General features: G+C 46.9%; 1 protein-coding gene across 2 annotated transcripts; it reads left to right on the top strand.

Annotated features, from left to right (window-relative positions):
* The first annotated feature begins 1926 nt into the window (after nucleotides 1-1926).
* Glo1 (glyoxalase 1) lies at nucleotides 1927-20991 on the top strand. 2 transcript variants are annotated; one of them, NM_207594.3, is given in 6 exon segments: nucleotides 1934-2094; nucleotides 11419-11501; nucleotides 14722-14862; nucleotides 16618-16685; nucleotides 17601-17690; nucleotides 20487-20991. In NM_207594.3, coding segments are annotated over 6 exon segments (555 nt in total). In that variant the 5' UTR covers nucleotides 1934-2010; the 3' UTR covers nucleotides 20576-20991.
* Nucleotides 20992-22322: the final 1331 nt, after the last annotated feature.

Genomic DNA, 22322 nt, shown 5'->3' with positions numbered 1-22322 from the left:
GATAGAAAGGATAGGGGTGGATGTCTGGTGTCTCTCCTCAATACTCCACCTTTTGCTGATTTGAGAAGGAGTCTCTCACTGACGTGAAATTCATAGGTGTGTCTAGGCTTCCTAACCAACCGAGCTTCAGTCAGTAATGCACCATCAAGCTTTTTGTTTTTTAAAATAGATTCTGGGGATTTGAACTCAGGTCCTCATGTTTGTACAGCAGGCCCTTTATCAATGGAACCACCACCTCAGCTTACTCATTTCGTTTCTATATGTGGGATTTATCCACTTTAGAATATTGTACTTCTGGTAGGCTTTTTTTCACTTATGTGTCATAACCCAGTCTATGAAAATAATGACCTAACTAGTTTCCTTGCCACTCCCAGCCCCCTTCCCCCAATTCATGCTGTGTTTCTTCTATTTGTCACATGGACTATAAGTATAATAATCTTTGTCAAGGATGCATACTTAGTAGCGAATCCTATGGTGTGCTCCCTTCAGCTTCACAAACTGTGGTCAGATAGGTTCCCCACAAGTGTCTAGTAATTTAGATGTCTACCAGCAAGCGCCTGTCGGTTCCAATGTTCTGCCTTCCACACTAACGATGACGGTTTTTAACTTTAAAAAGTTACCCTGAAGGCCGTGGAAACAGACTTCCCCATGTACTAGAAAACCGAAGTCAATCTTCACACACTGTGTTCTCTGTTTTCTCATCTTCCTACTCTCCTCCTTGCTACTTTTTTATTGTTTTAGATTTCTCATTGATCTGTAACTTTGTTTTGCATGTTCTGTATACAGAACCTATATTGGCCTTACACATGAATGGCCTATAACTCTGTCACCCAAGAAAGAGGATTTTACCCAGGTTTGTCTTCTTCCTTTTCAAGAATGTCTCTACTTTTATGTTTTGTTACATTAGAGATATCAATTCCTGTTACATTTCTCTCCATAGTGTTACTTATGTTGTCCTAGATATGCAGGGAAGGAGCGTGTGTGTGTGTGTGTGTGTGTGTGTGTGTGTGTGTGTGTGTGTGTGTGTGTGTGTGCATGTTGTGTGTGTGTGTATCTGTGTGTGCACATGCGTTTGTATGTGAGAGAGAGAGAAAGAGGGAGGAGAGAGATATTAAGACAAGATTCACCAAAAAACACAGCTAACTTTTAATTTTTTTTAAAGACCGGGTCCCAAGAAGCCCAGGTTAGCCTTGACCTCACTATGTAGCCCACACTGGCCCTAAACTTCTCATTTTTCTACTTCTATCTCCCAATTACTGGGATTACAGAAGTGAGGCACCGTACCTGTACCAATTATAACATTTTAAAAGCTAATTTCAGATAAGACATCCCATGAGTTCTGTCTACACACATACTCTGTGTGTAGAAGTGAGTCATTAAAATCCCATTCAAACTCAGGTGGCTTGTACATACTGTATAGTCAAACCATGGGTCATTTAATTCTCAACATATTCTCTAAGGAGGCTCTGGGAAGGCTAGTAAGTAGCCCAAGTTCCTGGGCCAAATATATAGTGGAAGCAATACTTAAACTTAGTTGCTTGAAAACAAACAAAAGCCTAAATTTGAATAGTTTTCAATTATCCTATCTTCAGGTCCTTACACAGAATTTTTAAAAAAGACAAACACCCAGTTCAAACTCTCATTATTCTAAAAAGAGTAACTTCCACCAGGCTGCAATTTTCTACGAAGTTGCCGCCCTGAGGAATAGGTGGTTTTTCAAGTTCTGTAATTAAATATAAGCAAAATCAGGTCACTGAGTAACAGATTTTTTTTTTTAAGAGTTGCCGCCATTGTGCACAATGGCATTCTGGGAATTGTAGTTTCGCTGTGTTGAACCAGACTCCCTGGAATTCAATGGGCAGACTGCCAACAGTCATGTACACTGTGATTGGCTGGGAGCTGCACTTGCCCGCCCCTTGGCCTATCACTCAGTCTATAGCAAAGGCGGCCCACGGTCCTTTCGGAGCGTGTCGCCGGCTTGTTTGCTTGCAGCGATTCTCCAGGGCAGCCATGGCAGAGCCACAGCCAGCGTCCAGTGGTCTTACTGATGAGGCCGCCCTCAGTTGCTGCTCTGACCCGGATCCAAGCACCAAGGTGGGTGGCAGGGCCTCCTTCTCGGTGGCTGGAGCGGACCTGGGGCTCTGGCCCTCGCTGGCGTAATCCTAACCCGGTCCGGCCGCTGCTTGCAGGACCGCTGGCTGAAGGCGCAGTGGAGTGATCTGGGTAGAGGGCGATCGAGGCCGGTGGGGGGAGAGAGTGTAGAGGGATCCCCGTCTTCAGAAAGTTATCTCAAAACCTGTAACCCCTAGTGTGCTTTAATTTGTTTATTTTTGGCACGGTGTCTTGAAGCCAGGCCGATTCAGGGTCAGATTCCGTGTCTGTGGGTGTAGGTGTCCTCGGTCAGGCGCCATGGCACTTTGGAGGGGCACTTTCAGAACTTGCATAGCTAAAGTGGCCCCTCTGTGACTGGTCCCTCTCACCCGCACTCATTTTCGTAAGTCGTCCTGCCGCCGGCGTTCACTCCTTCAAACTAAGCGGATGCCCGGATTTAACTGTCTTTGCTTGGTTTTTGCTGTTGCTCAAGTCCACACTTGTGTCTACCATGAGTCTCTGGAGAGATTACAGGTCATAGGACTTCGACTTGAAGGGGATCTTAGACACCCTTTCTTCCGACCCTTTCGTTTTGCAGTTACAACCAGTAAGGGGCTACCCTACAAAAAAGCTTTCACCCAACAAGGCTGTACTTAGAATAGGCAAGACTCATTCAGGTGTGGTCCCTGCCTCTGCATGGCTGAAAGTTAAATATGGTGGCTGACAGAGGAATTTATTCCTGTGTAGTCATCGGTGTCAGTAAACGCCTTTGCATATATTCATTTAGGCGCTGCATCATTTGTAAATTCTTTGAAGACTGAATGTGGGCTTTATGCAGACCTCTAGGAGGGGCAGACAGATGGAGAAGGTCTTTGGTGCCTGCCAGTTCTTTGCCTTAAGGGCAGACCAGAGTCAGACACACTGTAATTGGGGAAAACTTTTGGCTAGCACCAGGTGTGTTCTTAGGGACGATCTTAGTCACTACAAAATTCAGGCAGGAAGGAAAAAAATGAACACATACACACACACTCTCTTACTTCTCCCTTCTGTTTACACGTACCTTAGTATGCGTTTACCTTTTAAAAAAAAACGTGGGTGTATGTGTGTGCGTGCGCGTGTGCACGCGTGTGCACGTGTGTGCATACGCCCATTCACATGTACACATGTGGAGGTCAGTGGACAACTTTCTATATTTGTGGGCATTGGGAAATTCAGGTCTTTGGCAGCTGATTCCTCTTGATTTGGAATTCTCCTTTGAGAATTAGTCACTTTTGGCAGATGGACATAATCATTCGGAGATGTAAATCGAATTATATAACATCTGGTGTTGTGTTGAGTGTGCTAGTGGATCGATGTTTTAACGTTAATTCTCATAACAACTCTATGAGGAAAGGAGAATTGTCTCCATTTTACAAATGAGGAGACTTAGACCCAGGTACTTGAGTGACTTGCCCGGAGAGGAGCCCACACTCCCAGCTTCTACCCTCTCTGATTCTGAGAACTTGCCATGGAGGGGTGGGGGTTGGGCGCGGGTGGGGTGGGAAGGTTGGGGAGGGGAGGGGTTGGAGGGAGAGGAAGGGCAGGGGGAAGCCTGCAACGAATGAAATTTAACTTGGTTATATACTAACTGCAAAGAACATGAAAGGCACTTTGGGGTGGGCTGGGACACTGATATAAAAAAGGTGAGGGTTTCATCCTATGCCAAAGATACACCAGTTCTGATGGAATCGGGGTTAAAGAGCTCTTGGCCTTACAAAGCATTCTGGTATATGAGTTACTTTTGTCCCTGCCCTGACAAAAATCCCTGCCGAAAAGCATGGAAAGGTTTATTTCGGCTCACGGTTTCCGTGTGCGTTCCATGATGGTGGAAGGACTTGGTGCAGAGGAGGCTCTAGCTGCCGTATTGGGAGCGTGAGGTAACTGGTCACGTGTTTGCAGTCAGGAAGTAGAGTGAGGTGGCGGTGGATGACTTTCGGGCTGGGCCTGCCCTCCTTAAACTACTCTAAAGCTGTAGGTGATTCTAAATCCAGTTCCAAGTTGTCAATGGTGGGAGCACAGAGGAGACGGGGGTTTTCAAAGGTCGCATCCGTGGCATGTTGTAGGCACAAGCTGTTTGGAATCCGAAGCCCTGCGTTTGGATCCCCATGTCTGAGATCACTCCCATCTTGGCAAGGCTCCTGGGGCTCATAAAAGGAACATAAAGATGACTCAGAGCTGTTGTGAGGGTACAGTGAGATGAAAAGCATCACGCTAATCTATGGAGATAGAGCTCAAGACGGTATTTAAGCTGTTAGGGTTAAGGAACGCGTTAAGCAGAAGGCCGTGGTGGAACCACATTTTGATGAATGGGATTTCCACACCCAGAGAGTTACGCAGTGGAGTCCAGGGCAAAGGGAGGAAATATCCTAGCAAAATGGAGTAGTAGGGTGGCAGAAGGCCAAATTATGGTGGTATTCACGTGAAGCTGGGGTAGAGAAAGCTAGCCTGGCAGATTGGAGACCAGTCACAAAGAGAGAATGTTGAATGTCACGTCTAAGAAAGTTAGGTTACAATTTTGTATGCATTGTGCAGGTAGTGGGTTGAGGGGCTTGTGGTGGTTTGAATACGCTTGGCCCAGCATTAGGAGTTGTGGTCATGTTGGAATGGGTGTGGCCTTTTTGGAGGAAGTACATCGTTGTGGGGGTGGGCCTTTGAGGTCTCCCAGTGAGGGAGAGAGCCTCCTGGTTGCCTTTGGATCAAGATGTAGGGCTCTCACCTCCTTCTGCAGGCACCATGCCTGTCTGGATGCTGCCATACTTCCTGCCATGATGACAATGAACTGAACCTCTGAACCTATAAGCCAGCCCCAATGAAATGTTTGCCTTTATAAGAGTTGCCTTGGTCAGGGTATCTCTTCACAGCAGTAAAACTCTAAGACAGGGTGGGAACACAAAACAACCATTGGGGTACTCAAAATTTGAAAACTCTTGTAATAATTATTTTTTTCTCATCCTATAAAGATTGGTGTGTGTGTTTTTGTGTGTGTGTGTGTGTGTGTGTGTGTGTGTGTGTGTGTATGCTGAACCCAGAACTTTGGACTTGCTAAGCACATAGGCTCTGTGACACCAAGGAGACACATTCCTAGGCCAGAGTTATAGTAGAATATTATACATTTATATAATGGAAATAAAAATACCTGTGTTGGGAGAACATACCTTTTTTCCCTAAGTGATAAGCTCTTTGACTTAGAAAATGACTGGAGTAACCCGGTGTAAGGAAGCGGTGATAAAGGCTGTGTTCAACTGGTGTACAGCAAACATGGGTTTTGATTCGAGGACTATCACTCCAGTTTTTATTTGAATAAGCCGGCAAGAAACAGAAGCAGAGAGTAGTCCGGGCGGAAGTGGGGAGGACTTGAGCCATGAAGCGGTTATTAGAAAGGCTAGATAGAATTCCCAGGGAGGCTAACAGGCAAGGAAGCAGTAGTAGGCTTGGCTGGGCTTGGATTAGAACCTCTTCAGTTCACTTGGGTTTGATGGGATTGAGTTGGCGAGACCGTTGAGGGCAAAAGCAAGGCAGGGATAAAGACAACTGGAAACAGAGCTTTTAGGAAAGCGATGGCTCCCTCAGTGTCGCAGCCGTAGAGCTGTATTATTGCCAGCTGTATTATTGCCAGGATAAAGAGATAATTCCTCTTACATATTTGTCCTCCGTTTGCATGAGAGAAAAGAAATGCGCTGTGATACCCAAGAGAGGACAGACAATGTTGGGTGCAGCTGGGGAAGCTCTGAGTACAACTACCTTGTTTTTTTTTTTTTTTAAATCCAGGTATTGTGGTGTGCATTTGTGAGCTCAGAATTAATGAGGCGGAGGTAGGTAGGTCTCTGGCCAGCCAGCCAGGCCTGCTCTGGAAGCCTCAGGCCAAATGAGGGACTCTGCCTCCCAAAACAAATAGAAAGCTTCTAATGGCACCCGAGGTTGTCCCCAGGCCTCCGTGTGAAGGGACACACACGTGTGTGCAGGCACCTGTGTACACAAGGACATTCTATACATACACACAAAGAAGTATATGACCTCACAGCCATGTACCGGCCTCACTGGCTTAAAGGCAGGATATTGATAGAACTTTGTTCCTTATTGGCTCCCAGAAGCGTCTGCTTCCAGCTCTGGTTGTTGTCACCTGCTCTCATTTCCCTTCCCTGGTAGAGCCGACGCTCTTAGTCTCCTTGCTGGCTGTCAGTGGCGCCAATCTGTCTTTTAGCCAGCCCCCACAGCCTCTGACATTTGCAACCCCAGCTCTCCTCACCGTCTGCCGGGTCTGGTCTTCTGTCTTGTGTGATGGGACCCCCTAACCAAGGCTGACCTAGCGCAAGCCCCTCCTTTCTTCCCCACCTCCAAGGTTTATTTTTAAATATGTCGTCGGGGTGTTTGTGTGTGTGTGGGTCTGTGCGTGTGAGCGTGGGCATTTACAGATCCCCTGGAGGTGGAGTTAACAGTTGTGAGCTATCCAATGTTGGTTGATGGAACTGAACCCCAGGTTTATGCTTGCTTGCTTTTTTTTTTTTTTTTCCTTTTTTTTTTTCGGAGCTGGGGACCGAACCCAGGGCCTTGCACTTGCTAGGCAAGCGCTCTACCACTGAGCTAAATCCCCAACCCCAGGTTTATGCTTTTAACTGCTGAGCTGTCTCTCCGACCCTGATCTCTGTATTTTTAAGGCCATCCGGTCAGTTAATTTCACCTCCACAGCAGCTTGCGGTAGAACCTAAGCTATTGTTTGATAAAATAATCCGGACCGTGTTTAGGGCTGGCTCTGTCTGCTGTGTCTCCACCACCACCTCCCCGCAACGCCCCCGGTGTAGTGCATTAGTTAGTAACCAAGCCCTGTATGGGAGGCTGGCTTTCTCTGATGAGGCCTGCGGGAAAGCCTCAGTGTGGTCCGAAAGAGCACACATCAGCTTCCCTGTGGACTTGGCCTCCCCACGCAAGCTTTGGTAATAGATAGGGAAGGAGCAGGCGCTAGCATTCGCCGGGAGAGCGGGGGTGGGGTGGGGTGTGCTTGCTATTTTTGTAGTTTTAGTGTCTCCTTTTAATCTCTGCCTAGGCCAGCATCTGGCACGAAAGCGGTCTCGCTGCTTCGTAAAAAGTCTGAAACTTTTGCCTCATTTAGAGCGACTTTGTAGGTGTTTTTGTACCTGTGTTCAGAGAGAACCGGGCTGTCGGCGCCTGGACAGGAAGCCGCTTTTTTCTTTCTTACCTGGTTGTTGAAAGGGGAGGGCGGCTCTGGATGTGATGGATGGGGCAACCCGGGTCCAGAAACATGGAACCTTGAGCCATGGCTGAATGAGCGAACCAGACCACAAGAGCGGCCCTGAGGCCCAAAGGCAAAGCTTTATTCGGTATGAATTGCCCCGGCTGCCCCCAGGAGAAGAGAATACAGCACTTCAAAAAGAAGTTTGGAGGGTTGGGGATTTGGCTCAGTGGTAGAGCGCTTGCCTAGCCAAGCGCAAGGTCCTGGGTTCGGTCCCCAGCTCCGGAAAAAAAAAAAAAGTTTGGGGTTTTACAGGGTGCTTTTAGTCGGACGGGAGAGCGTCTAGTAGACTAAAGGGGCTGCAGGGAGCAGTGTTCTTTTCAGGCGGAGGTGAGCTCTCTGACCATTAGAACAGCCGGAGACTATAGACAAGCTCTTCTGCTGAGACTGGGGGTCAGCAGACTCCTGGGAAAGTCTAGACCATTCAGCTTCTATTTCCCTTAAGGAGCTGGGTCCCATGCTGACCATCCATCTCGGTGTCTTAAGCGACTCCCATCTTGGACCAAAGATCTCTGGGCAGCCCGGCAGTTTCGACCTCTGAACAATGAATTTAAGTGCTCTTTAGATCACTTTTTCATGACGTGACAGGGTCTCTCTGTGTAGCCCTGGCTATCCTGGAACTCACTATGTAGACGAGGCTGGACTTGAACTTAGAGATCCTCCTGCCTGTACCTCCCAAATGCTAGGCTTTAAGGCATGAACCATCACTGCCTAGCATGGGTTTGTTTGTATTTTATGTGGTGTAAGTTAGAGGGGGAGGAAGCTGTGTGGCCGCTGCCTGCTTTTACCACAGCTGTGATAAATTCCCCTGACAAAAGCGACTTGAGCGGGGGAGAAAGGACTTGTTTTGGCTCTCAGTTCAAGTTACCCTCCATTATGGTGGAGAGGTGGCAGAAGCTGCTCGAATCACAGTCACAGACAGGAAGCATGGGGTGAGGAAAGTTTGTGTTTAGCTGGCTTGCTTCTTTCTGTGCAGTCCAGGACCCAAGCCCGTGGAATGGTGCCACTCACTTTGATTAAACCTAATCAAGATTCAGCTCCTTGGTAGAGCTCTTAAGGCCCCGGGATTGGTCCTGGGGTAAGGAGGATGGGGGTGGGGACTCAATTATGCCTTTAAACCCAGCACTCAGGAGGCAGAGGCAAGCAGATCTCTGTGAGTCTGAGGCCAGCCTGGTCTTCAGAGTGAATTTTAGGATAGCCAGGGCAAGATAGACAGAGAAACCCTGTCTTGAAAAACAGCAGCAACAAAAAACAAACAGAAAGAAAGAGAAAGAAAGAAAAACTCCTAAATCCCTCAGAGGTGCCCAGAGGCTCAACTAATGTAAAACAATCCCCCTCAGAGTGCCCCGAGGCTTGCCTGGTGCTGCCTCTGGAAGCTGCAGACTGGGCGAGCAGAGCCTCCAGGCCTTTTGTGTTAAGTCTGTAAGCACTGAAGAATAGCACCAGTGGGGGTAAGTGGTGCCTGCAGAATTTACAAGGGTTAGATGATTAATGTGGTTACTCAGGGTCTGCCTCTCATTCACAAAATGGAGAAGACTATATTTGGACACATAAATATGTAATAGTATAGAGTCGGCTGGGATGGAGCTTGGCTGGCTAGCTTGCATATGGCTTGGGGTCGATATGCAGAGTAGACGGGACACCTGCAGCCTCTGCAGGTCGGAGTGGAGTCTGAAGCATCAGCGGTGTAGCAGTTCAAGGTTATCCTTGGCTACTGAGTGAATTCAAGGCCAGCCTGGTCTACGTGCAACCCTGACTCAAAAATGGCGGCTCCTGTACCTAAAGAAATCAGCTCCTAACCGAGGCGTGACTCTATGAGTTTATGTATTGCCTATCCTCTTCTCAGTTACACTTCCTGTTTTCTGTGGAAATTGAAGGTTTTCACGGAGGTGCTAGAGTCTGCCTTTTTGCTGTCTGGTTCTTTGGGAGTCTAGTACGTTGTGAAGTCTTACCAGTTAACAGAGTTACCAGTAAGTTGATGGGCAGAAGGCATGTCAGTGTGGCACAAAGGAACAGAGTGAGGGTAGTTCCTCTGGGAGATTTCTTTCTGCAAAGAGTGTGCTAGAACCCTCCAGGCGATACGCATGCGATTCTGCGCATGCGCATACCGATCTGCTCTTTCCCTCCCGGCTTTCTCTCCCGAGCTCACTCTGACCAGCTCTCTCTGACCCAGGCGGTCCGCGAGCCATTCACTCAGTTTCCCTAGAGGGTGATTACCACGCCAGGCATACACATCCCCATTCCTTAGCTGCCCAGTGCGTCCTGCCACCATACACTCTTTTTTTTTTTCTTTTCTTTTCTTTTTTTTCGGAGCTGGGGACCGAACCCAGGGCCTTGCGGTTGCTAGGCAAGCGCTCTACCACTGAGCTAAATACCCAACCCCCACCATACACTCTTGAACTCAAGTCGCCACATGAAAGAACACATTACACAATATCCTCTGATCTGATTGATAAGATATAATTTGCCCATCTAGACAGCACAAAATCCTGTCTTGAGACACCCATCCCTTGAGAACAGTCATAGCAACCTGTAATATGTGTAGAGAGGAATCATAACATTCACCACCATGTTCTCTCAGCTCCTTCTTCCTCTAGCCCCTCTCTCCGCTTCACCCTCCCTTCTAAAACCTCTGTTCCCGCCTGCCTACCTTCCTTCTCTGTCAATGACAGGCCTCTTTTTATCTTGTCTGCCTTCACCTGCATAATGACACCAACCTACACACCCCCAATAAATAAAGTAAGTCTCAGGGGACCCCCCCCCCAATAAAAGAATGTAGACCCAGTTACTAACAAGCACCCCAGGGCCAGAAGCACACTTGTTTTTTTTTTTTTTTTTGTTTTGTTTTGTTTTTTGGTTCTTTTTTTCGGAGCTGGGGACCGAACCCAGGGCCTTGCGCTTCCTAGGTGAGCGCTCTACCACTGAGCTAAATCCCCAACCCCGCACACTTGATTTTTACGTGAAGGCAGGTGGTGATTGTCTTTTGCCCTTTGGCTGGGGTCCAACCTCACAGTCTATTCTGACTGACTAGTTTTAAGAGAATTTTCAGGAAGTTAGGGGGAAAACGTCATGTGATTCTTGCCCCTGAATTCTGTGAAGTGGGGGTGAAGTCAAGAGGGGTGGGGGGAAGGGAGGTGAGGGGTTACCTCTTTCTAAATAGTTCATCAAGGGTGCTTATACATTCTTCATATATTAAGGAATTGGGTGCGGTTGCTCACACCTTTAATCCCAGTACTTGGAAAGTAGTCAGTCTGATCTCTGGGTTTAAGGCTAGCTCAGATTTGCTTAGTGAGTTCCAGGCTCGTTGGGTTGCATGAGACCCGGGGGATGGGGGTGGGGGTGAGGGAGGAATTAAAGAGATTGGTTTCTTTGTCATACCCAATAAAGTTGTAGCTTCCTCGCTCAAAAAAGTAGAGAAGGGATACACACTCATTGGTCGTTTATTTAGAAGACAGTCACCAGAAGCCCATTGGGGCAGTGGAAGCAAAAAAGGAAAATTTTTGTTTGTTTTGTGACATTGGGGAGCCTCGGAGAGATGATGTGGGGGGTCACTTCAGAATTGTCACTAAAGCAGGTGCTGGTGGCTCATGCCCTTAATGTCAGCACTTGTGTGTGAGCTGGAAGGGCAGGGAGTTCGAGGGCCAGTTGGTAACACAACAAGTTGAGGCCAGTGTGGGCCGCATGGGACACTGCCTCAGGAGCCCCACACAGGGACAACCGTAAAGGTCCCGCTAAGCCTTAGTGGCTAAGGAGTAGGAAGGCCAGGTTTCTCTAATTACGGTTAGTTAAGGTAATTCACAGGCTCTCAGCCGCCCCACCCACCCCAGAAGCCTGCACACTGGGGAGAGCGCTTGGGAGTGTGAGCCAATGGTGTGCGAACCATCTCCTGGAGGTACTGTTGAGGCTGGAGATGGAGTTTTTCCTTGGCTTGTTTCCTGTTCGTCTGGCGATGCTGATCTGTTACAGGAAGCCGCTAGGAGGCGCTAGCGAGCGTTGAAAGTTAAAGACACTTTAACCACACGCTGCTGTTTCCTCCTTAGGATTTTCTACTGCAGCAAACGATGCTGAGAATTAAGGACCCTAAGAAGTCCCTGGATTTTTATACGAGGGTTCTTGGACTGACGTAAGTAATGTGTTTCTTAGCGCCTTACTGTTGAAAAGCACGGGGGTTAGAGAAGACGGCTGCGGCCCAGTGGAGGAAAGGAGAGAGCCGACTGCCCCAGAGTTGTCCCCTAAGCTCCATCACGGCAGTGTGGTACTCCCTTCCGCTCCGAAAAAACAGTTAGGCCAAATAAGTCATTCACATGTCCAGACCCTTTAATGCTCTGCTTCTGAAGTGATGGCTGTCAGGACATAGTATTTAGAGAGTGCTCGGGTGTATTTGCAGTCAGTCCCTGGTTCCGTCTTCACAAGCTGCATCCTCTCTTGCTGGGGAAGTTGTAGCCCTGGGCATCGTGATCTTCTGAGCATGTGATGTGCTGTGCTTTTGGCTTTGCTTGGTTTGTTTCCTCAAATAGTGTGAGGCTTTCGGTGACACACGCACATAAGTAATTAAATGAAATGATCTTTAATTCGCTAAATCTTTCATTTACTTCCACAAACCTTAAGAGAGCATTCTCAAGTATTATGTACGCTCAGAAAATGTGGCCCGTTCTGAACAATACCAATCGGAGGGTGCAAAATGGCTTCCTTCTTTCTATCTGTGTTCAGCATATTTAAAAGGCAGAGTGGCAGGGTGATGGCCGCACAGGCTTTAATCCCAGCACAGAGTGGGCAGAGGCAGGCAGATCTCTGAGTTCAAGAGCAGCCTGGTCTACAGAGTGGGTTTCAGGACAGCCAGGGCTACACAGAGAGACCTTGTCTCAAAACAAAACAACAACAACAACAACAAAAACAAAACAAAACAAATAAACAAACAAAAAGAATGAGAGTAAATCTACTGGGCACTGCTATGGGTCAGGCCCAAGCCTGTTACTCCCTTGGGTCTTTGCAGCTGATCCCTTTCCCACAGCTCATTTCCTTTTACACAGAAAGAAACTAAGTTGCTATTCTCCTGACCACACAGTCAGCACTTGGCAGGGCTAAGTCTCCTTTGCACCTGACTCCACCATTGCCCTTGTGTTTACAGAGCTCCCCGCTAGGGTGCAGCCTTATGCTAACCTGGTTTCCGGTACTCTGCGGGAAGCGGAAGCAAGCTGCTCCCTTTCCTTCTGCTCCCATCTGATTGCTCGTTAAGGCTGGTACAGTCACATTAATAAGGCAGAGAGAGTTTTCCCGATGGTTCTGTTTGAGGTATTGGATCCTTTTTTTTTTGTTTGTTCTTTTTTTTTCGGAGCTGGGGACCGAACCCAGGGCCTTGCGCTTCCTAGGTAAGCGCTCTACCACTGAGCTAAATCCCCAGCCCCGGTATTGGATCCTTTATGGAGTAAATTTATCTGTGGTTAATTGATGCATAAATCCAGTGATCCACGCATATGGATAACAGGGATACGTCGATAAGAGGTTCAACAGGACTCTGTTTACTTTTCTTTTTTCGGAGCTGGGGACTGAACCCAGGGCCTTGCACTTGCTAGGCAAGCGCTCTACCACTGAGCTAAATCCCCAACCCTCAACAGGACCCTGGAAGCTTTACTTTAGGTGCAGGGGGATGACTCAGTTGGTGCTCAAGTGCTTGTCCTGACGGGGGCCCCTGCAGCAGCCCTGTTGCTGGAGGAACAAAGATTCTAAGACTCTTCCTTGTACTCAGTAGGCAGAGGTGGGCGGACTTCTTTGAGTTGAACCCAGTTTGGCCTACTGGTCAATTCCAGGCCAGCTAGGGTCACACACTGACACTGTCTCTGAGGTCAGAGGTGAGCTGTGCCAGCCTCTGGATACACACTCCCTTTCCTGTGCCCCCTGCCCAATACACACACACAAAGACATCTTTCTTTTGCTAGGCTCCAAGTGCTTAGTCTTGATTATGAACAGGGTCATCTTTGAGCATAATTAATCCTTAGTAAAAAATTATATATATATTGTTATATATATATTGTTCTGCTTGCGTATGATCTTACAGTCTTTAAACTGACTCACAAGCTAACGTCACTTCTCGTTTTGAAAGCCTCGGGATTTTTTCCCTCTTCCTGCCTGGCCTCCCCTGGTCCCGGTGACACTCCCAGAGACTGTTTCTTGCCCTCTGACCCCTTGCTTGTGCCCTGTCACTTTCTTTGCATCAGAAGGTGCTGCTGACTGCTGTCTGGCTTGCTTGAGTCCCCTCCTTCTCCTCCCCTGCTTCCCCCCCCCCCCCCCCGCTCTTTCCTTGTCTCCTGATCCTTTTGGGGTCTTAATCCTGTTTTCAACCTTTCTGCGCTGTCTGAGGCTTTAACCCCCAGTTGTTGACTTTCATATTTTCTGTGAGACTCACCTGGCCTTCTCTCTCCTGTCACCTACCCTGTTTGCTTTCCTGGTGTGTAGGTGTGTTTCCTGAGGTAGATGTGTTCCCTGAGGTAGATGTGTTTCCTGAGGTAGATGTGTTTAGCTGAAAGAACGACAGGGTACTGTGTTGTTTACTGCACCTTCACTGTTTATGAACAAGCGCCATGATTCTAGCTATGTTTCCTTAAACTCGAATAACCGAGAGCTGGCTGTGCAGGGTCACCCTTGGAATCCCAGCACTTGGAAGCCCAAGCGTGGGACGAGTTGGCGCTATTTAGCAAGTTCAGGCTCTCCTTGGCTATGCAGCAGGGTCATGTCTCACAAAACATTTAAAAACAATCGATGATGAGTCACGGACCCCTGACCCGCACAGCCTGATACTAGAACCCTGACCAGGGGCATCGATGGAATGAGTTAAGAGCAGATACTAAGGAAACAGATACCCGGGCACAGAAAAGTGGGGGTCGGGTCGAGCACTGATGGAGTGCCAGCAACCACAGCAGCAACCTGGAGCCTTGGTGTGTTTGTTACGCCAGCACAGGGGTGGGCTCGGCCCCGGAGGAGGCATTTGTGGGCTAGCAGTCTCAGGCAGTGAACGCTCGTGGGGAGGAAGCTACAGTTGCTAGCTCTTGCACACAGGCATCTACAGTTTGCAAACACTCATACCTGTATACGCTATTAGCTTATCGCTTGGACTAAAGGAAGGCTTTGCCATCCCTTTGAGCCTAGGGGTACATCAGGGGCTTGCTCTTCCCCAGGAGCTTTGGTCCTTGACAGACAGGTGGAGCTATAGAGGAGCTTTTCCCACTGACTTTGGCCCCTGCTCCTCTCACTAAGGTATATTTATATAAGGTATATTATACTATATTCTATGTGGCTTACACAGTATGTGCTATTGTAAATGACCCTGACTCTTCTTCTGATTCCAGGCTTCTCCAGAAGCTTGACTTCCCTTCTATGAAGTTCTCGCTCTATTTCTTAGCGTACGAGGATAAGAACGACATCCCCAAGGACAAGACGGAGAGGACAGCGTGGGCTTTTTCCAGAAAGGCTACCCTGGAGCTCACACAGTGCGTCCGTGTTTCCATCTCTTTCCGCAGCCTAGCTTTGTGAAGGTGTTTTAGGTCACTTTATTCTCTGCTCACCAGTCCACATCAATTATAATTCATTCATTTGCTTATTTGTTTATTTAGGTTTTTGGAGACAGGGTTTCTCTGTGTAGTCCTGGCTGTCCTGGAACTCACCCCAGAGACTAGGCTGGGCTTGAACTTAGAGATCCTCCTGCCTCTGCCTCCTGAGTGCTGGGATTAAAGGCGTGTGCTACCACTGCCTGGCAGTTTTCATTTGTTTTTTTTTTGTTGTTGTTTTGGTTTTTTTTTTGTTTGTTTGTTTGTTTTTTTAAGAAATCTTTTTTTTAAAGATTTATTTATTTATTTTGTATATGAGTACACTGTTGCTGCCTTCAGATGCACCAGAAGAGGGCATCCGATCCCATTACAGATGGTTGTGAGCCATCATGTGGTTGCTGGGATTTGAACTCAGGACCTCTGGAAGAGCAGTCGGTGCTCTTAACCACTGAGCCATCTCTCCAGCCCAGTTTTTGTTATTTTTAAGTGTGGATATTTTGTTTTTTTGTGTTGCTCTTATGGTATCTGTAAGACAAAGAGAACAGTTTTCTTTTAAAGAGTAAGGTCCTACAAGGCAAGATATTTGCCAAATTATAGCTTATTAATTTTGTCATTTAAAGATTCTTCTAAAATCTTCTGGTATTTACATTTTCATCCTCTTATTATCTTGCTTTTTGATCCAGAAATATTATAGAATATGTTCTTTTTAAAGAGCCAGCACACCATTTTATAATAATCAACATTCAAATTTTAAGGTATTTTTGTAGCCTCAACATTTAAAGGTACAGAATTAAGGAGTGCCCATTTCTTTTCAGTTCACTACCTTGGTGGGTTTGTTTGTTTGTATTTTTTTAGAGACTAACAAAAGAGCCTTTGTTGCGGGGTACTTGTGTTACTATGTATCCCTTGATTCAGAAAGCAGCAGGCATACAGAGAGATACTCCCTTTCCTAGGCTGTTCCTAGGTCAGAACCGTGAGTTACTGTCTTAGGCAAGGCTCTTTCTCTACAGGAACAGAACTATTAGAATGTTCATGTAGTACGAGAGGAGATCTATTAGATCTGTGTACGTGGAAGGGGTTTGGTAGTGCCTGAACTCAGAAGCAGAGAGCCCAGCTCCACCCACAAAGCTGGCTGCGTGGGAGGTTCTAAGCAGGGGTCCATGGCCTGGAGCTCCATGGAGAAGCACTGATAGTAAGTCCATGGCAGAGGGCCAACAAGCTGGAGTCTCTTCTCAGAGGCTGCGAGCAGCAGCAGTAGATACAGGACAGTTGGAAGACGTTAGCGCCACCCACTCTGACAGTGGGACTTCTTCTCTGGAAAGTCACTCGACTTTTTAAATTAATGAATCAAATGATTATCATTTGTCATTATTAGTTAGTGCAGTTTGTTTATTATAATAACTATTATATTATATTAACTACTTAGTGGTAATTATTAAGACAAATTCATTAAAATTGATTCAAACTGGTGAGCACAAAACTTATTTAAAATTCATTTTAAAAGCTGAGGCGCAGGGGTTGGGGATTTAGCTCAGTGGTAGAGCAAGCGCAAGGCCCTGGGTTCGGTCCTCAGCTCCGGGGGGGAGGGGGGGGAAGGAAAAAATGTTAAAAACTGAGGCGCCTCTACCAGGTTGACTCTAAATCCCTCAGGTTGACGGTGTAGACCGGCCTTCACGGTTGTTCTCCTTTCGTCTGTAGCAACTGGGGCACTGAAGATGACGAGACGCAGAGTTATCACAACGGCAACTCGGACCCTCGGGGATTTGGTACGTCTGCCTCACTGTATGCGGTGTTTGAGCATGCGCGCGACTGGCGCGCGATCGTGCATGGTGTCCTACGTATTTACGGAGACCGAAAACTTTAGATGTGAATGACCCGATTTTCAAGTATGACTTATTAGGGATAAGGATATTTCTATTCCTTGCCAATCTTACTTGGCAACCGCGTTGGTATGAGTCCAAACATGGTGTTTACCGTCTCGTAATATGATACTGTAAAGCCACGGTGTTGTGTTTCCAGTAAACCTTATTGTAGGGCTAGGGTTAGAGCCCACGGCCTTGCACATGTCCGGAAGGCATTCCGTACCTCCTTCTCCCTCTAGGAGAGTGTTTAGTTAAAAACAGTGGTGACTGTGGTTAACCATTTTCTGGTAGTGTCTTGTCAAGGGGCAGAAGGGATGGTTCAGTGGTTAGGAACACTTGCTGTTCTTACAAAGACCTGGGCTTGATTCCCAGTACCCACACCTCTTCTGACCTCATCAGACATCAGCACACACATAGTCCATTTATATACACACAGGCAAAATACTCACCACATACAAAATGCATCTGAAATACGTATCCTGTCAAGATGGCATCATAAAAGCTTCAGTTGGGTAATGGAGTGAATGCCAACATTTAACCCATTAAACACGAATATAGAACCTTTTTGTTATAGATTAGTCTAAGTAGGTTGAACTACACATTAGCCAGTGTTGATTTCTTTAAAATAACGATTCAGAGCAACCATTTCACTATAACCAGCTAGTCAGACAGCGGTTGGTTCTTAAATATATAGATTTTGAACCAGTTAAACCTGTTTTCAAGGGCCTTGTGTTTTGAAGTAAGTTTTGGAAGTCATTCGTGACACTCATGTAACATTTCTTCCTGTGTTCTTTTTTTGGGGGGATGCCATCACCAAAGGCCACATTGGGATTGCCGTTCCTGATGTCTACGAGGCCTGTAAGAGATTTGAAGAACTAGGTGTCAAGTTTGTGAAGAAGCCTGATGATGGTGAGTGAGCGCAGTTGAGATTGGCTAACACTGAGCATGCGCGGCTGAGATTGGCTAACACCCGCTTCTCACTGAGCGCGGGGCTGAGATTGGCTGATACCCACGTTCGAGCGCGCGACTGAGATTGGCTAACACTCGATTCTCACTGAGCACGCGCGGCTGTGATTGGCTAACACACCTACAAGGCTGCTGGGATCACACTAGGTGCAAGTAACAAGAAGCTCTTTCCAGCAGGCCTAGGAGCAGATGTAGCTCTCCTTGGAGAACAGAATGAGCATCTTGTGCGGGTTCACCAGGGACTAGACAGAGGATCTGGAGAGCAATGAGAACCCCACTCCCGCTTGCATCCCCACCTCCAACCCTCCCCACTTTCTCTCATAGGCTTCCAGCTTTCAGAATTTCAGGGCGTAGCTAGTTGCTCCTAAATGAATCCTGCGAAGTGAATTTCATGATTAATATAACCTTTGCCGGTTACTTTAATGAATAACTGATATTATTCTTTCTTTTATACTATTATACATGCTTATGTCTGGGTATGCATCTTGACCATATCTGAATACTGTTGTATTTAATATGTATCTGTATTATTATACTTAGATCTGTTCTTACCTCCGTTATTTTTTTATTATTATTTTTAAGTTTGGAAGTAGGTTCTTGCTGTGTGGCCCAGGCTGCCCATGAACTTGGAATGCCGGTTTGAGCCTTGCTGGCACTTTTGTAGTGCGCTAGGTTACTGTTTCAATGTGAGACAGTTCACGAGATGAAGCAGTTAAGTAGCTCGTCGGTAGGTAGGGCCCTGGCCTAGCATGCACTGGGGTCACGGGGTCAATCCCCAGCACAGAAAAAATAAACAAAAAGAAAAAAAGATCCCCAATATACCAACCACACACACACACACACACACACACAGACCCAGAGAGGAATAAATGAGACATTTCAGTAAACTGTTTCTAGTAAATCATTTGCCCTGGGATCTTCTTGGTGAAGAAACGGCCTGCCCTCTGCTCCCATTGGCTGCCGGTACCTGGCTTGGTTTCCTGGATTATCGTCTCCTCTTCAGTCCTCACATTTTCTCAAAGATAATGCTGTACTTTGAGCCTCCTTTTCTCCATTTCTCTCTTGAAGCGTCTTTTACATTTTCCTGTCGTATCATCTCAACCAGGACTCTTTCTTTCCTAAAGTTTTGTGGGGATTGATTTCTGAGACTGAGAATCCCAGCTTCTTTCCCCCTCACTCTCAAAAACACCGAGTCCTTGATAAATCTGCCAGCCGTATGATATTCCTTCGTACTTTGTAGTGGGTTTTTTCCCCCCTGCAGATTTTCAGTTTAGCGGTCACTGACTTCCCCCCTGAGTTTTCTTCTTTGTACTGTGTCTGTGTGTGGCGTGTATGTGCATGTGTGTACTCCTCCCTAGTACTCTCTCCCTACTCTGTTTAACAAGGCAGGGTCCTTCATTGAGGCCTGAGCCCCCTGATTTGTACAGTCATTGCCACATCTTCATCCCTTGGCTCCCTAACATTTTCTTGGTCTTGGTTAACACTGGCGCTCATCGAGCCTCTTTGTCCATTGTCCTGATATTCCATGGTTAATCCAAATAAATACCCCCATTGTTTTGGGTCTTTTTAATATGTAATTTTGCCTAGCTATGTATTTAATTATGTTCTTTAGATTGTTAGTTTTGCCTCTGGGCTATTTTCTCCAACGACTGTAAGCTGCTATGATCCGTCAGGTCAGGTCACATGTCTGGCAGAAGAGAATAGTCCCCAAGGATCCTGGTGATCGCAGGAAGACAGGCTGGATGAGCCCTGGGCTGGGTTTCCTGCCTACTGGAAATGACAGCTCTTCACAACAGAGGCTTTTCCCCCTGCAGGGCAAAGCAGCGTTTGTGGGAGACAGGTTGGCTGTCTTCATACCTGGCCTTGGATATTGGGCGGGGGGGGGGGGGGGGGGGGCAGCTGGTCCTGAAGCTGCAGGCTTCTTCTTTCTGACTTCCTCATTAGACAAGCACCGCGTTCTCCCTTCACTCTGGGAATCAATAACGGAGTCCCTCCCAGTGTGAGGGCTGGCGGTGATTGCCTGGGGGGTGGGGGTGGGGGGGGGCAGAAGCAAACATCCTATTCTCACTCAGCCACATATTCAGATCTCATGTTCTGACTCTAAACCACCCTCCTTATGGATTAGGTTAAATCGGCAGGCACCCATTCCTCCTCAGCTGTCATCCTGGAGATTGCCTAGCTGTGTGTCTCTCTCTCTCTTCTTTACCCTTGTCTGTATTCCTTGACCTTGGGGTCAGGAGGCAGACACAAGAGTCAAATGAGTTCAGCGTCTCAGTCCCCAAGGAAACCAATCTCTCAGGGCAGATCCATACGTCTAAGAGAACAACTCCATCGCGGTCACAGTCCCCAGGAGCCACCGTCTGATTGGCAGGACTCGGGTTACTCTGCTGTATTGTTTAATAGGGTTTGCGTGACCCAAGCCTCTGGTGTCTTGGTTGTCCGCATTGCCTGTTCTCTTGAGCATCGCTCTGTCTTCTCTTCCTTCCTAAATAATTTCCGTGATTGGTGACCTGGTGACCTCAAAGTGAGGCAAGGACCTGATACTTAATAGAGCTGTTCCCAGGTTCCGGAAGGTCATCTAGGTATTAGGATAACCGTGCTACCATAGCACAAACCTTTTAGGGTGAAAGCAATCAACAACATATTTTATTCAAGTACAAATTAAAATTGTAATGAAAACGTGTTTGATTTTTTTTTTTTTTATGTGCCTTTCTAGTAATGAAAGTTTTCATTGTGCAGGGAAAATGAAAGGTCTGGCGTTCGTTCAAGATCCTGATGGCTACTGGATTGAAATTCTGAATCCTAACAAAATGGCAACGATTATTTAGTTCCGTGATGGAGACAGCGGGGACAAGAAACATCATGATTCGAGATGCTGAGATGCTGAAGCACCAGAAGTGTTGGGGGACTGATGGGTCTTTGCTCCAGTTCAAGCCATTCTGAAATCCTTTTCATTGTCCTGATTCAGTGGGTTTAAAAAATCTCCCCTCTGTTAAGCCAACCTAGTTTTCAAGTAGCAATTTATCTTACGACCTTGACAAAGTTGTGTGAGTTTACTTTTAAGATAATAATTAGAACTGTTCTCCTGAGAGACCACATGTGCTGCTGCCTGCCTCTTAAAGACTACTCCAGTCTGTTTCTGATTCATCATTTAAGATTGCGTTTCAAACGTTTCTTTTTGGGGTCTGCTACCTTCTGGGCTTTCGGTTCCTCAGAGATAAGTTTTCATAAAGGGAAGCAGAGAGCACTGAAGAGAAGTGAAACTTTGTGTGTGCTTCAAACAACAGAGTGTTTGTCTTAGGAAAGAGAAGGTACTCCTGAGAGCAATTCGGGATCATGCTGACAAGACACAGAGAGGAACTCGAGTTTGTGTGTGTGTGTGTGTGTGTGTGTGTGTGTGTGTGTGTGTGTGTGTGTGTGAAGTACATTCAGAATTCAAGGACTAACTTCTGGGAACGTGGAGGAGGAAGGGATTAGACAATGGGCTATGCTCTGGTGAACACTGCAGTTAAATCATGGGAGAAAGCAAGCAGCTAGACACGCAAAGCAACCTGACTGAAGGCTTGGGAGGTCATCGTTTCTAGGAGCTGGATTACGCCTCACGGTACCTCCTGTGCTCCTGTGAAACCTACAGTGAGTCTGGCCTTGCGCTCTTTGCTCGCGCTCGGGCTTGAATACCACAGAGAAGGAAGGAAGCACAGAAGTCTGTAGTACACGGCTGCTCTAGGGGACGCCTGTGAGTGAGCCCCACATTACCTGGAGGGAGTCTTCCCCCACCCCAAGGTCTTCATGATGCTTGTAGTCACGTAGGATAAGATACGTTCATTCAGTGCTGAGTCAGATGTAGGGAGTCAGCTCTGTGGTCTTCCCTGCTGACCACAGATGGGTGGTCAGAGGAGATTTGGGAAACTCAACCACTGGAGCACAAAACTACAGGGCAGTTTCCTGCCCGCTGTCATGGGAGACGCGGACGGGCGCTTTGTTTCTTCTTGGGATGAAATGGATTTATGGGAGCAGTTTAAACAAAGCATAGGCCAAAATAAAACTAAATGCTGTTTAATAGATAAAGTTCTGTGTAGCGAGTCCCTTTGTGTAAAAGGCTGGTCTTGAGGCCTGAAAGGATTGTTCGCACTGAACAATGATTCTGTACAAACTAATCCAGGTAGTTTCTATGGTTGAAGCAGCGTGGGGAAGACAATGCCAAAAATCAAAAGATTTGGGGAGTGAAGTACATTCAGGAGAAAGACCAGATATTAAAAGGTGGGTCACCATTGAACTACCTGAGGACCCAGCTATACCTCTCTTGGGCATATACCCAAAAGATGCCCCAACATATAACAAAGACACGTGCTCCACTATGTTCATAGCAGCCTTATTTATAATAGGCAGAAGCTGGAAAGAACCCAGATGCCCTTCAACAGAGGAATGGATACAGAAAATGTGGTACATCTACACAATGGAGTACTACTCAGCTATCAAAAACAATGACTTTATGAAATTCATAGGCAAATGGAGGGAACTGAAAAATATCATCCTGAGTGAGGTAACCCAATCACAGAAAAACACACATGGTAT

The sequence above is a fragment of the Rattus norvegicus genome, chromosome 20 (assembly GCF_021556685.1).
Source record: "Rattus norvegicus strain SHRSP/BbbUtx chromosome 20, alternate assembly SHRSP_T2T, whole genome shotgun sequence".
NCBI classification, from domain to species: Eukaryota; Metazoa; Chordata; class Mammalia; order Rodentia; family Muridae; genus Rattus; species Rattus norvegicus.
The sequence above is the reverse complement of the archived record's forward strand: the minus strand, read 5'-3'. Positions and strand labels throughout refer to the sequence as shown.